The sequence below is a fragment of the Somniosus microcephalus genome, chromosome 3 (assembly GCF_052327205.1).
Source record: "Somniosus microcephalus isolate GS21.2 chromosome 3, FLI_Smic_1.0, whole genome shotgun sequence".
Taxonomy (NCBI): Eukaryota; Metazoa; Chordata; class Chondrichthyes; order Squaliformes; family Somniosidae; genus Somniosus; species Somniosus microcephalus.
The window spans coordinates 40,431,924-40,446,720 of record NC_140989.1 but is presented as its reverse complement, the minus strand read 5'-3'; the positions used below and the strand labels follow the sequence as shown (position 1 = coordinate 40,446,720).

At 44.8% G+C, this 14,797-nt stretch overlaps 1 protein-coding gene across 1 annotated transcript in view; it reads left to right on the top strand.

Moving 5' to 3' along the window:
* Positions 1–14,797, top strand: part of mtr (5-methyltetrahydrofolate-homocysteine methyltransferase) — a 93,414-nt gene that overhangs the window by 43,065 nt on the left and 35,552 nt on the right. Inside the window, exons 17-23 of the mRNA XM_085980207.1 lie at positions 1,245–1,361; positions 3,848–3,988; positions 5,549–5,638; positions 5,879–6,031; positions 7,487–7,594; positions 13,403–13,503; positions 14,614–14,681. Of these exons, the coding sequence (XP_085836333.1) occupies positions 1,245–1,361; positions 3,848–3,988; positions 5,549–5,638; positions 5,879–6,031; positions 7,487–7,594; positions 13,403–13,503; positions 14,614–14,681 (778 nt within the window). The remainder of the gene's footprint in view (positions 1–1,244; positions 1,362–3,847; positions 3,989–5,548; positions 5,639–5,878; positions 6,032–7,486; positions 7,595–13,402; positions 13,504–14,613; positions 14,682–14,797) is intronic.

Below are 14,797 nucleotides of genomic sequence, written 5' to 3'. Positions count from 1 at the left end.
TATTAACAATAGTACTTTAATATCTTACTGATGGGAATAATGTTTGGGAATGTTCCATTAATGCAAATTGAACATCGACATGTTTGAGGGGATGACCTCATAACAAAGTCATTAAAGGAAAACTTTTCCCTTTCACTTTCTTTGTTGAAACCAAGTGAGTCATCACAAATAATACCCCAGTCTTTTATGGATCTGTAAAACCTGATGTTAGTGCCAAGAATTAACTATTTCAATATGTGCTTACAACATTGGCTTTGCTTAGATGATAACTTTGTGTCTGTTTTCAGTGCGTGTGAGATGTATCAAGTAACCATTTTGATGAATCTAATTATCCTATTTTAGCCTTAATCCCATTGTCTTCTCGTTCTCCTTTCTTCCCTTATGGAGACTGATGACCTGTGCACACCACACTTTCCAATTTCTGAACAAGTAGATTGCATCATCCTTGATGCACTATCCATTCCATCATATCATCTTGCCTTTCTTGAGCTATACTTTTAACTTTTTCCAGACAGTACCAGTCCAATGGCATTCATCATGACTCACTAATAAGGTGTTTACAATGTGTCAGCCTTTTCATTATACAGTAATCGGCCTTATCACTTCTCTTCACATAGAAAAATAGGAGCAGGATTAGGCCATTCGGCCCTTCGAGCCTGCTCCACCATTCAATATGATCATGGCTGATCCTCTATCTCAATGCCATATTCCCGCTCTCTCCACATACCCCTTGATGCCTTTTGTGTCTAGAAATCTATCCTTAAACATATTCGGTGACTTGGCCTCCACAGCCTTCTGTGGTAGAGAATGCCACAGGTTCACCACCCTCTGAGTGAAACAATTTCTCCTCATCTCAGTCCTAAATGTCCTACCCTGTATCCTGAGACTGTGGCCCCTCTTTCTAGACACCCCCAGCCAGGGGAAACATCCTCCCTGCATCCAGTCTGTCTAGCCCTGTGAGAATTTTATACGTATCAATGAGATCCCCTCTCATTCTTCTAAACTCTAGTGAATACAGGCCTAGTTGACCCAATCTCTCCCCATACGACAGTCCTGCCATCCCAGGAATCAGTCTGGTGAACTTTCGCTGCACTCCCTCTTTGGCAAGTATATCCTTTCTTGGGTAAGGAGACCAAAACTGCACATAGTACTCCAGGTGTGGTCTCACCAGGGCCCTGTGTAACTGTAGTAATGTTAGTCATTTTTTTTTTTACATTGACCTTTTGTCTGCTCTTTTTATATAGGGAAAGCTACCTGGAGCCAGAATAAGTGGAGGTCTTTCTAATTTGTCCTTCTCATTTCGCGGAATGGAGGCAATCCGTGAAGCCATGCATGGCGTGTTCCTTTACCATGCTATAAAGGTAGAAAATTAATATTTTCAGATAGCCTTTCAAGTACAGCAATTCCATTCGTATAGATAGTAATATCATCAATAACCATCTTTAAATATAATATATGGTTGGAGTTTGACCTATAATCAGAACTGCAGTGACTGTTAATAAACCTGTGATTAATGTATAGCACAGGCCAGTACCTGATCCATATAATATCTGAATGGATAGCAGTTCAGTGTACTTGTTGACTTGTATTTCATTATGGCAATTTCTCACTCCACATCTGCAGAAACATAGAAGATAGGAGCAGGAGTAGGCCATTTGGCCCCTCGAGCCTGCTCCGCCATTCAATGAGATCATGGCTGATCATCCAAATTCAGTACCCTGTCCCTGCCTTCTCCCCATATCCCTTGATCCCTTTAGCCTTAAGAAATATATCCAACTCCTTCTTGAATATATTTAATGAACTGGCCTCCACCGCCCTCTGTGGCAGAGAATTCCACAGGTTCACCACTCTGGGTGAAGAAATTCCTCCTCATCTCAGTCCTAAATGGCTTACCCCTTATCCTTAGACTATGACCCCTAGTTCTGGACTCCCCGGCCATCGGGAACATCCTTCCTGCATCTAGTCTGTCCAGGCCTGACAGAATTTTATAGGTTTCGATGAGATCCCCTCTCAATCTTCTAAACTCCAGTGAGTACGAGCCCAATCGACACAATCTCTCCTCATACGTCATTCCTGCCATCCCAGGTATCAGCCTGGTGAATCTTTGCTGCACTCCTTCCATGGCAAGAACATCCTTCCTCAGATAAGGTGACCAAAACTGCACACAATACTCAAGGTGTGGTCTCACCAAGGCCCTGTACAACTGCAGCAAGACATCCTTGTTCCTGTACTCGAACCCTCTTGCTACGAAGGCCAACATACCATTTGCCTTCTTAACCGCCTGCTGCACCTGCATGCTTACCTTCAGCGACTGGTGCACAAGAACACCCAGGTCTCTTTGCACTTCCCCTCCTCCCAATCTATTGCCATTCAAATAATAATTTGCCTTCCTGTTTTTGCCACCAAAGTGGATAACCTCACATTTATCCACATTATAGTGCATTTGCCATGTTTCTGCCCAATCACCCAACCTGTCCAAATCGTACTCGAGTTTCACGATATCCTCTTCACAGCATACCCTCCCACCCAGCTTTGTGTCATCTGCAAATTTGGAGATAAAACCTCCAATTCCCTCGCCCAGATCATTAATATATATTGTGAACAGCTGGGGTCCGAGGACAGATCCTTGCGGTACCCCACTAGTCACTGCCTGCCACTGGGAAAACGACCCGATTATTCCAACTCTTTGCTTTCTATCTGCCAACCAGTTCTCTATCCAAGTCAATACCTTGCCCCCAACCCCATGTGCCTTAATTTTGAACGCTAATCTCTTATGTGGGACCTTATCGAAAGCCTTCTGAAAGTCCAAATACACCACATTCACTGGTTCTCCCTTTATCTATTTCACCAGTTACATCCTCAAAAAAATTCCAGTAGATTAGTCAAGCACGATTTACCTTTTGTAAATCCATGTTGACTTTGTCCGATCCTGTCACTGCTTTCCAAGTGCTCTGCTATTACATCTTTTATAATGGACTCTAGCATTTTCCCCACTACCGATTCCCCGCTTTTTCTCTACCACCTTTTTTGAATAGTGGGGTAACATTAGGTACCCTCCAATCCATGGGTACTGTTCCAGAGTCTATCGAGTTCTGGAAGATGACCAGCAATGCATCTACTATCTCCAGAGCCACTTCCTTAAGTACCCTAGGAGGTAGATTATCAGGCCCTGGGGATTTATCAGCCTTCAATCCCGTCAACTTCCCTAACACCATTTCCCTACAAATACTGATTTCTTTCAGTTCCTCCCCCTCATTAGTCCCTATGTTCCCCGACATCTCTGGGAGGTTATTTGTGTCCTCCTTTGTGAAGACAGAACCAAAATATGTATTTAATTGGTCTGCCATTTCTTTGTTCCCCATTATAAATTCCCCTGATTCTGACTGTAAGGGACCTACACTTGACTTCACCAATCTTTTTCTCTTTACATATCTATAAATGCTTTTACAGTCAGTTTTTATGTTCCCTGAAAGCTTACTTTCATAATCTATTTTCCCCCTCTTAATTAATCCCTTTGTCCTCCTTTGCTGAATCCTAAACTGCTCCCAATCCTCAGGTTTGCTGCTTTTTTTGGCCAATTTATATGTCCTCTCTTTGGATCTTATGTTATCCCTAATTTCCCTCGTTGGCCACGGTTGAGTCACCTTTTTTGTTTTATTTTTATGCCAAACTGGGATAAACAAATTCTGTAGTTCATCCATGCGATCTTTGAATGTTTGCCATTGCCTATCCACCGTCAACCCTTTGAGTGACATTACCCAATCAATCCTACCCAACTCGCGTCTCATACCATCATAGTTCCCTTTATTTAAATTCAGGACATCTGTAATAAGTCTCCTCTCCTTAGGCAGGGATGGATATGGGAATTGTGAATGCAGGAAATCTGCCTGTTTATGACGACATAAACAAAGAACTTCTGGAGCTGTGTGAAAATTTGATCTGGAACAAAGATCCTGAAGCTACAGAGAAATTGCTGCAATATGCACAGGTAAGGACATTGAACAAGAACATTACTCATTATACTGGGAACTGGCAGTTTGTGGAAAGTAAACCATTGAATGATGCTGGCTGCCATGAAAATGGTTGATCTTCCATGAATCGCCAATCTATGATGTGCATTATGGTGTTGTATACTTTATAACAACAACTTGCATTTATATAGCATCTTTAACATAAGAAAACATCCAAAGGTGCTATACAGTAGCTTACTCAGACAAAAATTGACACACAGCCAAAAGAGTAGATATATGGGGTAATTAAAAGATTGGTTAAAGAGGTGGGTTTAAAGGAGGAAAGAAAGAAAGAAAGACTTTCATTTCTATAGCGCCTTTCACGATCACCGGACGTCTCAAAGCGCTTTACCGCCAATGAAGTACTTTTGGCGTGTAGTCACTGTTGAGGAGGGAGAGGTTTAGGGAACGAATTTGAGTTTAGGGCCTAGGCAGCTGAAGGCACGTCCATCAATGGTGGGGCACAGGAAGTGGGAGGGATGCGCAAGAGGCCAAAGTTGGAGGAGTGCAGAGTTCTCGGAGGGTTGTAGAGATGGAGGAGGATACAGAGATAGGGAGGGGGCGAGGCCATTGAACACGAAGATGCGAATTTGAAAGTTAAAAGCATTGGGGAACCGGGAGTCAATGTTGGTCAGCAAGGACAAGGGTGAAAGGTGAGCGGAGTTACCTGGAGTAGAGTGGGGACAAAAAATCCCAATCCTATTTGACGCATGTCTCTCTCTCCAGGCCCCATTAAAGAGCCAGGCTGGCTGTTCACTCAACGGCATGCTGGAATATTGCAGAACAGCATAGCTCGGGCATCAGAGTATGGAGCTTAACATAGAGAATTGATTTGGTTCCAATCTTCCATCGGCAGATGTGTCTTGTATTAACTCAACCCCAAAGAGACCCTGCTTACAAAAAAAAAGCTTAGAATTGAAATGGTTCTGACAGTAATTACTATACCAATAACAAATGAGTTTTTAAAGATTTGCATATTTTAGGCTGAGTACAAGTAGGTTTGAGACTAATTAGGTTTATTTTCTGAGTGAAACCATTGTATATTTTTAAAAGATTTTTATTGAAAACGTGATATGTATAAACCAGCAGACTTTTTAAACCCTGTTTATGATTTTTGCACATTACTAAAATATCCAGTAAACTCTTTCTGCATTGTAAGCATCTACTTGATTATATTAAATAGCTCCTGACATCAATGGCAAGTTTAAATCACAATATAACTGGGTATTAGATTTGGAGAACAAAAATCTCCTAGGAGAGGACTCAATAGCTACAATGCTAGTGCTTAATTTCCAACACTGGAACAAATTTGTATCCTAGTACTGATCAGTGTTGTATTTTACCAGTTTGCCTCTTGAGAAATTTAATCTAGGTTATTTCCAGCCTTTCTGAATTAATGAGAGTTACTTCCTAGTTCCTGCTTTAGGTACAGTTCATCTACCCAATAAAATGTAGACTGTAATCTTAAACGTATCCTGAAAAATCAACTGATTTACTTTGTCTTGACAATCTGTACTGTGGCTCTTTGTTGTTTTCAGAATCATGCCAAGGGTGGGAAAAAAATGATACACACTGATGAATGGAGGAACGATACTGTTGAGGAACGTCTCGAATATGCCCTAATTAAGGTGAATGGTTGAATGTGCGTGGGATTGTGGCTTGCTGGCGTTGATTGGGTGCGAAGCGCTTTGGGACATCCTGTGGTCGTGAAAGGCACTATATAAATGCAAGTCCGTTCCTTTCTTTCCGTTCCTTACTTTTCATTTTTTCTTTCCTTCCTTTCCTTCTTTTTCTTGCCACCTTTCTGTCTGTCTGTGTCTTCTGTTTGTCTTTGCTACCTGAGTTCAAACCCTGTCACTGTTTTTCAGGGTATTGAAAAATATGTGGTAGAAGATACAGCAGAAGCAAGAGCCAATCAGAAGAAGTACCCTAGGCCCCTGCACATAATTGAAGGACCTCTAATGAATGGAATGAAAGTTGTGGGGAAATTATTTGGAACAGGAAAGATGTTTCTTCCACAGGTAAGACTGGAATAAGCTATGTAAAGAGGCAAAATGTATTTACAACGCCAAATGACTTGTACTTCTACTTTAATATTTAATCTTGGGATGCTGGTAGGGGTGCTACACTCTACCTCAGCACCTCTGGGTTAAGGAAGGAAACAATCAACCAGGGTTCCCACTCCTGTTCACTATTCAGTGAGTCTGACTGGAAGTGTGAGTTGGTAGAGGACAAGATTAAGCTTGGTTGCAATGCCTCTCGCATGAAGAACAATGATTATGCCGAGGTAGCAAAGGATGCCAGTGCTCGTGGCACCATAACCCAGCAGAAGCCCCTGCCTTTAGAAGAGGAGATGAGAAAATTAGCATAAACAAAACGAAGATCTTGCATCTCATACAGAGGTGAATTTTGAACAGTTAACTGTTATTTTAGTTAGATACAATGGTGCAGAAATTCCGATCCCTACGGGCGTGTACGCGCTGTGTACACACCCGTAGGGACATCGGAAATGCCGGTTTCAGGCATGCACGCACTGCGCATGCGCTGGAAACCAGCATTTCCGATCTGTCAAGAAAACTCTTGACAGATTCTCCGGCTGCCCTGGAGCAGGGCCTCTGCGGGCGGCGAGTTCCGCTTTTTGGAGATCCTCCGCCCGCAGAAAACACTTACAATTCTTGCGCCTGGTAAAAGCAGGCGTAAGGCCTGCTTTTACCAGGATAAGAGTTGAAAAAAGTAAAAAAAAAAAAAAAAAAATCCCCCTGATTTATCATTTAAAAATACTTTAAAGAAAGGTACGTTTATTTTTAGCCCTGTTAAAAACTTTAATTATTTTTTCAAAAATTTAAATTTTTGTTAAAAATGGTTAATTTATGTAATTTCAAGTCATTTTAAAAATGTGATTTTTAAAAAGTTTATTTAAAGTTTTACTATGTTTTGGGGGTGATCTCCATTCATATATTTGACCGGTCTTCCTGTCAAGTGTATGAAGGGAGATTCCCTTCTCTGATTGGCTCCCCATGGCCCACGTGATCCCAGGGACGCTGCGAACCGCCTGCGCCTCTGGGATACGTGGGCCCTGCACACCGGCAGTTTGGAGAGGCCCAGCAGCGGAACGCTGCGCCTCCCGGGAGCCTTCCGGTCTTGGCGCAGATTTTTCCAGATCGCAGCCCTCCGCCCGCGGGAGGCCTGTGATCGGAATTTCTGGGCCAGTGTTCATTTGCAATTGTAAACATTTTCCTAAATAGTTCCTTCCTTCCTTTGTTCTGTCTCTTTTTAAAGTAGTCGAGTTAAAATTCTTGAGCAGGAGACTTCACATCTCAAAGCTGAGCTGAGATTGGTTGCTTAATGAGCCAAGCCGGTGGTAATGCAGAGCTGATTTTCAACTGGAAAGATTTGAACATTGTGAAATATCCAAATGGAGGCATTTTGCACATTATTTCAATGTTTTGTAAATAGAATCTGTTTTGCATCATCAGGTTATTAAATCTGCTCGCGTAATGAAGAAAGCTGTTGCATATCTTATCCCCTTCATGGAGAAGGAGAGAGAGGAAAGGTTGGCAGAGTCAGGCCATTCAGAAGAAATCGTAAGTTATCGTATCTTTAACTGGGATTGGGGGCATTTAAGGCTTCTTAAAAAGAGTGCGTTTAAATATCTTGTTTTTAAATTTTGAATTGTACTGATTTTATTTTCTTGCAACAACTTTTTATAAAAGCAAAATACTGCAGATGCTAGAAATATGAAATAAAAACAGAAAATGCTGGAAGTACACAAGAGGTACTATGGAGCGAGAGAGAGTTAACGTTTCAAGTTGATGGTCATCGACCTGAAACGTTAACTCTGTTTCTCTCTCCATAGATGCTGCCTGACCTGCTGAGTATTTCCAGCATTTTCTTTTTATACCTCCTTCTTTTAAATGAACGTTGACATAAAAATGCCAATGAGTTCTGCCACCATTCTCTGGCTGAGACAGGAGGCAGGTAACATGCTCAAACCCCTGGTGATGATGCTGTTCGGGGTGGGGGAGGAGAGTAAGTTGTCTCATTCTATGGATTCATAGGGCTAGAAATTCATTATAGCCCAGGAATGGACAGTATCAATAGAAAAGTTGGAGAATTAGCGCCAGGCGCTAATGCTTTAGACTGCATGCAAAATTCATGCTCACTGCTCAAAAAAATGATTGGAGTCCTAATTCAAGTGTTAAAGCCCAAGCTCATTGGCGTTACACTCAAAGGGTGGACCAATATCGGGTGCAGTCTAATCGCAAGTCATGATTGCCACAGGCTTTTTTCAGTACTTATAGGGGCGGTTCATTGATGCTGCAGAACCTCATTCTCAGCATTGCTGGCTGTGCAGCTGCCTCAGCATGCAGAAGCAGGACAAGGAGAAAGAGCCGGAGGACTGAAGCAGTTGTACGCATGGCAGATCCATGCCCCAGGGGGAGAGCCTGCGATCAAGCATTGAAGACGTTGGTGTTCGTTGTGGAGAGACGGAGGGCGGTGATCTATCCGGCAAGTGGCAGGAGGCCCTCGCCGCAAGTCTTCTGCACCATGTGGAGGGACGTAGCGCAGCACGTCTCTGGCAGCACTGTGGTCCCCAGGACACACACAGTGCAGGTAGAAATTTAACGACCTCGCTTGGATGGTCAGGGTGAGTGAATACTTCAACAAATGCTATGTACCACCATCTGTAGCACAATCTTCACACACTGACCAAAGCACCACACCCCTCAGCACTCACCCACCAACAATCTCTACCTACCAACACTCACACTCACATCTCGCACCTTGCACGCAATGACAGCTATTCAACTATGTCAGGCACATCACCCAAGCACATTGCTCCACACTCACTCACACACTTTTCTTTCACTTGCAGGCCAAGGTGGCTCACAACAGGAGGTTCTGCTACACAGGACTCAGATGAGGACCTCGATGGGGAGGCGTTTCGAAGAAGGGTGATGGGCATGCACACGGAGATGATGGGTGCGATGGCAAGAGTGCCTGAGAGCTGCTCGGCAGTGGTAAGGAGCGTGGAGGAGTCCGCCTCCAACATTGCACAAGGCTCTGCACACACCATGGAGTCCATCATTTCCAGTCTGCAAAGGATGGTAGACTCCCAGAGAGACCATGGCGACCCAGACCTGATGCCGCGTGTGATGGGCAATCTGGCATTGCAGCACAGGCGGAAGCGACGCAACGTCTTAGTGCTGTAATGCAGTCTATGCTTGGTGGCATCCAATCTCAGACTGCTCTCATGCAGCCTCAGCTTGATGCCACACAAGCTCTTGACTGCTGCCATCGTGGCTGGGTCTACCACCGTCGACCGGGGCTTTCACTGTGTCGCAGCAGGCCAGCAATCTGTGCTCCAACAGATTGCTAGGGATGCTGAGGTGCTGCCCAGAGGGAGTGTCAGTTGAGCAGGAACCTGCTGTCCTCTCTCAGGATTACAGCATTCCTGCTCCAGCCACACTGCCATTGCTCTTGTCGCTGCCTATCATCCAGCCAGCCCAGACCGCTGCCGCCCATGCTGAGGTGGTGCAGTCTACAGCCGGGCCTTCCAGGCCCAGAGCTGGTCGAGGGCATCCTGCAAGGCTACCTGAAATCTCCCGCACGGACACTCGGTAACCTTCCACCAGCCCTGCTGCAGCCACGGCCAGCACTTTGTAGGAGCACTAGAGTAGGCAAAGGCACAGTAAGGAGAAGGATTGCACAATGGTGAATAGTTAATATTTTTGTTGTAAATATGTGTTCACTGACTTTTGATAATTTATTAATTCAATTTGGATTCTTTTGTGGTGTCTCATTTCAGCTTTGTGCTGTGATATGGCCTGCGACAGGGATGGAATGATATGGTGAACAATGGGGATCTGGGGTTTAATTCATTCGAACCACAGTCTGATGAGGCAGTCACAGACCGCCCTTCCGGAAGGCTGAGTGAGTGGCTGCCTCCTCCCTTGCTCCTGTTCCTCCTCCTCGTCCTCCTCTGGAGGGCAGTCACTCTCATCACACCTCTGGAATTTAGCTTTTTTGTCCATGTTTGGACCAAGGCTGTAATGAGGTCTGGAGCCGAGTGGTCCTGGCGGAACCCAAACTGGGCATCAGTGAGCAGGTTTTTAAAATTTGTTTATGGGATGTGGGCATTGCTGGCAAGGCCAGCATTAATTGCCCTTGAGAAGGTGGTGCTGAGCCGCCGCCTTGAACCGCTGCAGTCCGTGTGGTAAAGGTACTCCCACAGTGCTGTTGGGTAGGGCGTTCCAGGATTTTGACCCAGCGACAATGAAGGATCGGCGATATATTTCCAAGTCAGGATGGTGTGTGACTTGGAGGTGGTGGTGTTCCCATGCACCTGCTGCCCTTGTCCTTTTTGGTGGAAGAGGTGGCGGGTTTGGGAGGTTATTGGTGAGTCGTCTTCTTAGGCAGCCCCTCGGAACCGAGGATGACTTGCTTCCACATTAAAAATGAGTTCTCAGGTGACTGATGAGTCCAGTGCAGGACCTACAGTCTCTGTCGCAGGTGGGGCAGATGGTGGTTTAAGGGGCGGGTGGGTGGGGTGCTTGAGTTGACGTGCGCTGCTTGCGCTTGGCTTCCACTTGCTCCCGGCGAAGAGACTCGAGGTGTTTGGCGCCTTCCCGGATGCTTCTCCTCCACTTTGTGCAGTCTTGGGCCAGGGATTCCCAGGTGTCAGTGGGGATGTTGCACTTTTTCAAGGAGGCTTTGAGGGTGTCCTTGAAGCATTTCCTCTGCCCACCTGGGGCTCTCTTGCTGTGTCGGAGCTCCGAGTAGAGCGCTTGTTTTGGGAGTCTCGTAGTGGGCATGCGGACGATGTGACCCATCCATCGGAGCTGATCCAGCATGGTCAAAGCTTCGTTGCTGGGGATGTTGTCCTGAGCAAGAATACTGATATTAGTGCGCTTATCCTGCCAATGGATTTGCAGGATCTTGCGGAGGCAACGTTGGTGGTACCTCTCCAGTGCTTTGAGGTACCTACTGTACATGGTCCATGTCTCTGAGGCATACAGCAGGGTGGGTACCACTGCTGCTCTGTAGACCATGAGCTTAGTGCTGGGTTTGAGGTCCTGGTCTTCAAGCACTCTCTTCCTCAGACGACTGAAGGCTGCACTGGCACACTGAAGGCGGTGTTGGACTTCGTCATTGACGTCTACTCTTCTTGACAGTAGGCTCCCGAGGTATGGAAAGTGGTCCACGTTGTCCAAGGCCTTGTAGTGGATTTTGATTTGTGTGGCAGGGGCAGGTTGCTAGAGGGCCTTTGTCTTACGGATGTTTAGTGTAAGGCCCATGCTCTTGTACGCTTTGGTGAAGGTGTTGACGATGGTTTTTAGTTCGACCTCCAAGTGAGCACAGATGCAAGCATCGTCTGCATACTGTCATTCGACGACAGAGGATGGGACGACTTTGGATCTGGACTGGAGGCGACGGAGGTTGAACAGTTTCCCGTTTGTTCTGTAAATTAGCTCCACTCCAGCGGGGAGCTTACTCAGGGCGAGATGGAGCATTGCAGCAAGGAAGATCGAGAAGAGCATTGGTGCGATGACACAGCCTTGCTTGACCCCGGTCTGTACGTGAATTGGGTGTGGTGGAACCGTTGGTCAGGATCACGGCTTGTATGTTGTCATGAAGCAGGCGGAGGATGGTGACAAACATTTGAGGGCAGCCGAATTTGAGGAGGACACTGTTGACAGTGTCGAAGGCCTTTGTGAGTGCTGCTTGACAGCACTGTTGACGACACCTTCCATCACTTTGCTGATGATTGAGAGTAGACTGATGGGGTGGTAATTGGCCGGATTGGATTGTCCTGTTTTTTGCGGACAGGACATACCTGGGCAGTTTTCCACCTTGTCGGGTAGATGTCAGTGTTGTAGCTGTACTGGAACAGCTTGGCACGGCTAGTTCTGGAGCACAAATCTTCAGCATGACAGCCGGGATGTTGTCTGGGGACGTAGCCTTAGCTGTATCCAGTGCGCTCAGCCGTTTCTTGACATCACTTGGAGTGAATCGAATTGGCTGAAGATTGGCTTCTGTGGTGGCGGGGACCTCCGGAGGAGGCCAATATGGATCATCCACTTGGCACTTCTGGCTGAAGATGGTTGCAAACGCTTCAGCCTTGTCTTTTGCATTCATGTGCTGGGTTCCACCATCATTGAGGATGGGGATATTCATGGAGCCTCCTCCTCCCGTTAGTTGTTTAATCGTCCACCACCATTCACGACTGGATGTGGCAGGACTGCAGAGCTTTGATCTGATCCATTGATTGTGGGATCGCTTAGCCCTGTGGGATCGCTTAGCCCTGTCTATAGCATGCTGCTTCTGCTTTTTAGCAGGCATGTAGTCCTGTGTTACAGCCTCCCCAGGTTGGCACCTCATTTTTAGGTACGCCTGGTGCTGCTCCTACACTCCTTATTGAACCAGGGTTGGTTCCCTGGCTTGATGGTAATGGTAGAGTGAGGGATATGCCGGGCCATGAGGTTACAGATTGTGGCGAAATACAATTCTACTGCTGCTGATGGTCCACAGTGCCTTATGGATGCACAATTTGAGCTGCTAGATCTGTTCTGAATCTATCCCATTTAGTACGGTGGTAGTGCCACACAACACGATGGAGGGTGTCCTCAGTGTGAAGACGAGAATGACTATGTCAGGCTGTTGCTTGACTAGTCTGTGGGACAGCTCTCCCAATTTTGGCACAGGTATAGAGTAAAAAAGTGTTGAAATTCTGATGAACCTGTATAAAACACTGATTCTGCCACAACTGGAGTACTGTGTCCAATTCTGGGCACCACACTTTAGGAAGGATGTAAAGGCCTTAGAGAGGGTGCAGAAAAGATTCATGAGAATGATTCCAGGAATGAGGGACTTCAGTTACATTGACAGACTGGAGAAGCTTGGTGCAGAGAAAATTGAGAGGAGATTTGATAGAGGTGCTCAAAATCATGAGGGATCTGGACAGAGTAGATAGAGGGAAATTTCCCATTGGCCGAAGGGTCGAGAACCAGAGTACACAGATTTAAGGTGATTGGCAAAAGAACCAAAGACGACCTAAGGAAAAACTTTTTTACACAGCGAGTGGTTAAGATCTGGAATGCACTGCCTGAAAGGTGGAGGCAGATTCAATCACGGCTTTCAAAAGGGAGTTGGATAAGTATTTAAAGGAAAGAAATTTGCAGGGCTACGGGGAAAGGGCGGGGGAGTGGGACTAACTGAAGTGCTCTTGCAGAGAGCCGGCATGGACTCGACAGGCTGAATGGCCGCCTTCCGTGCTGTAACCATTCTATGATTTTATGACCAAAGGGTTTTGTAAACCAAATAAAGCAAGCTTAAAGGATACAGTCCTCTGATTCAAATGCAGGCAATCAAAAGGTTGTGTTGTTTTGCAGAGCCCATACCAAGGTACGATCGTGTTGGCCACTGTCAAGGGAGATGTTCATGACATTGGCAAGAATATTGTTAGCGTGGTACTGGGCTGCAACAACTTCAGGTAAACCTACTACACCTCATCTTGTCATCTCCCACTTGTTATGTTCTCTTTTTGGTTCTTCCAAAGTTGTAATTTTTTTTTCAAATTAGATTGTTTTATGTGTTTTTAAATAATCTGACATTGCTATTTTGGCAAATACATGCTACAATTTTCTTATAACTTACAAAGGATGTGTCGACAACTCCCTTGAAAAGAAGATCTAACCGGAACTGCCACAAACTCGCAACATAGATTTTACAGCAACTGACCAATTTATTACATCAAAAATATTGTCTATAAAGAATGTTTACTTTCTAAAGTAATCTACATCAATTGGCGTAACATTTTATTTGCATTTCCCATTTGTTTGGAACTTAAAGCAATTTGGCGGGAGAGCAGAAGGTGGTTGTCAAACTGAATACACCTTTGTGCGCTATAAACAGGAGCGTGCTACTGGATTCATTATTACCCTATTAGCTATTTTGCACAGGAAATTGCAAGGGCTGTTCCGTACCCAGTCCTGTTCCCTTAGCGCAGCGCTATCAGATACAGTAATTCAGACTAAAGGTACCAGTCAAATTTATTTATGGAATTTATAAATGCATAGGAGCAAAAAGAAAAAAATATTGATAATACAAATATTTCTAAAACAATAAAGATTGAATCAGTTTCCAAAAGTTCCAAACTACAGTATCTTTAAATTATATTCCAATAGTTGAGAAAATGGCAAAATTTGTGGAGGAACCAATTTTTGAAATCTTCTGTTTTGATGCTGATGGTTTGAAGCAGGATGAAGGTTCTGCTTCCATTACAATGTGATCTGCTGCAGTCCATTACAGCCTTCTAACTGAGCACCTATTCTTCTCCATACAATTACTCAGTCCTTAACTTTGAATCTGATATTGGGGATTAGTGCTAGAAATTCAGTGAACGCAGCGTGGATTATTTTGCAAACTGAAGAGGTGACCTTTAATTTGAGTGTTTAACAATTCACAGTAGTGTATCTTGTTAGGATTAACCAGACTAATGAAAGTATACATCCTCATTCTCCAAAGCTGCACTTTGAGTCTGCAGTTCACCGACACCCTTATGAATCCATTTTTAAAAATGTTTTTATTATTCTTATTTCAGAGTGATTGATCTGGGAGTTATGACTCCGTGCGATAAGATACTCCGAGCAGCTATCGAGAATAAAGCCGGTAAATATGTCAATATCTCTGACTCCATTAAGTAAGATTGGCAGCTACACTCCTTTATTTACATACACCTAGAATTTTGTTTTTTTAATTCTCCATGCTGCGTTCTTTCCTGTTTT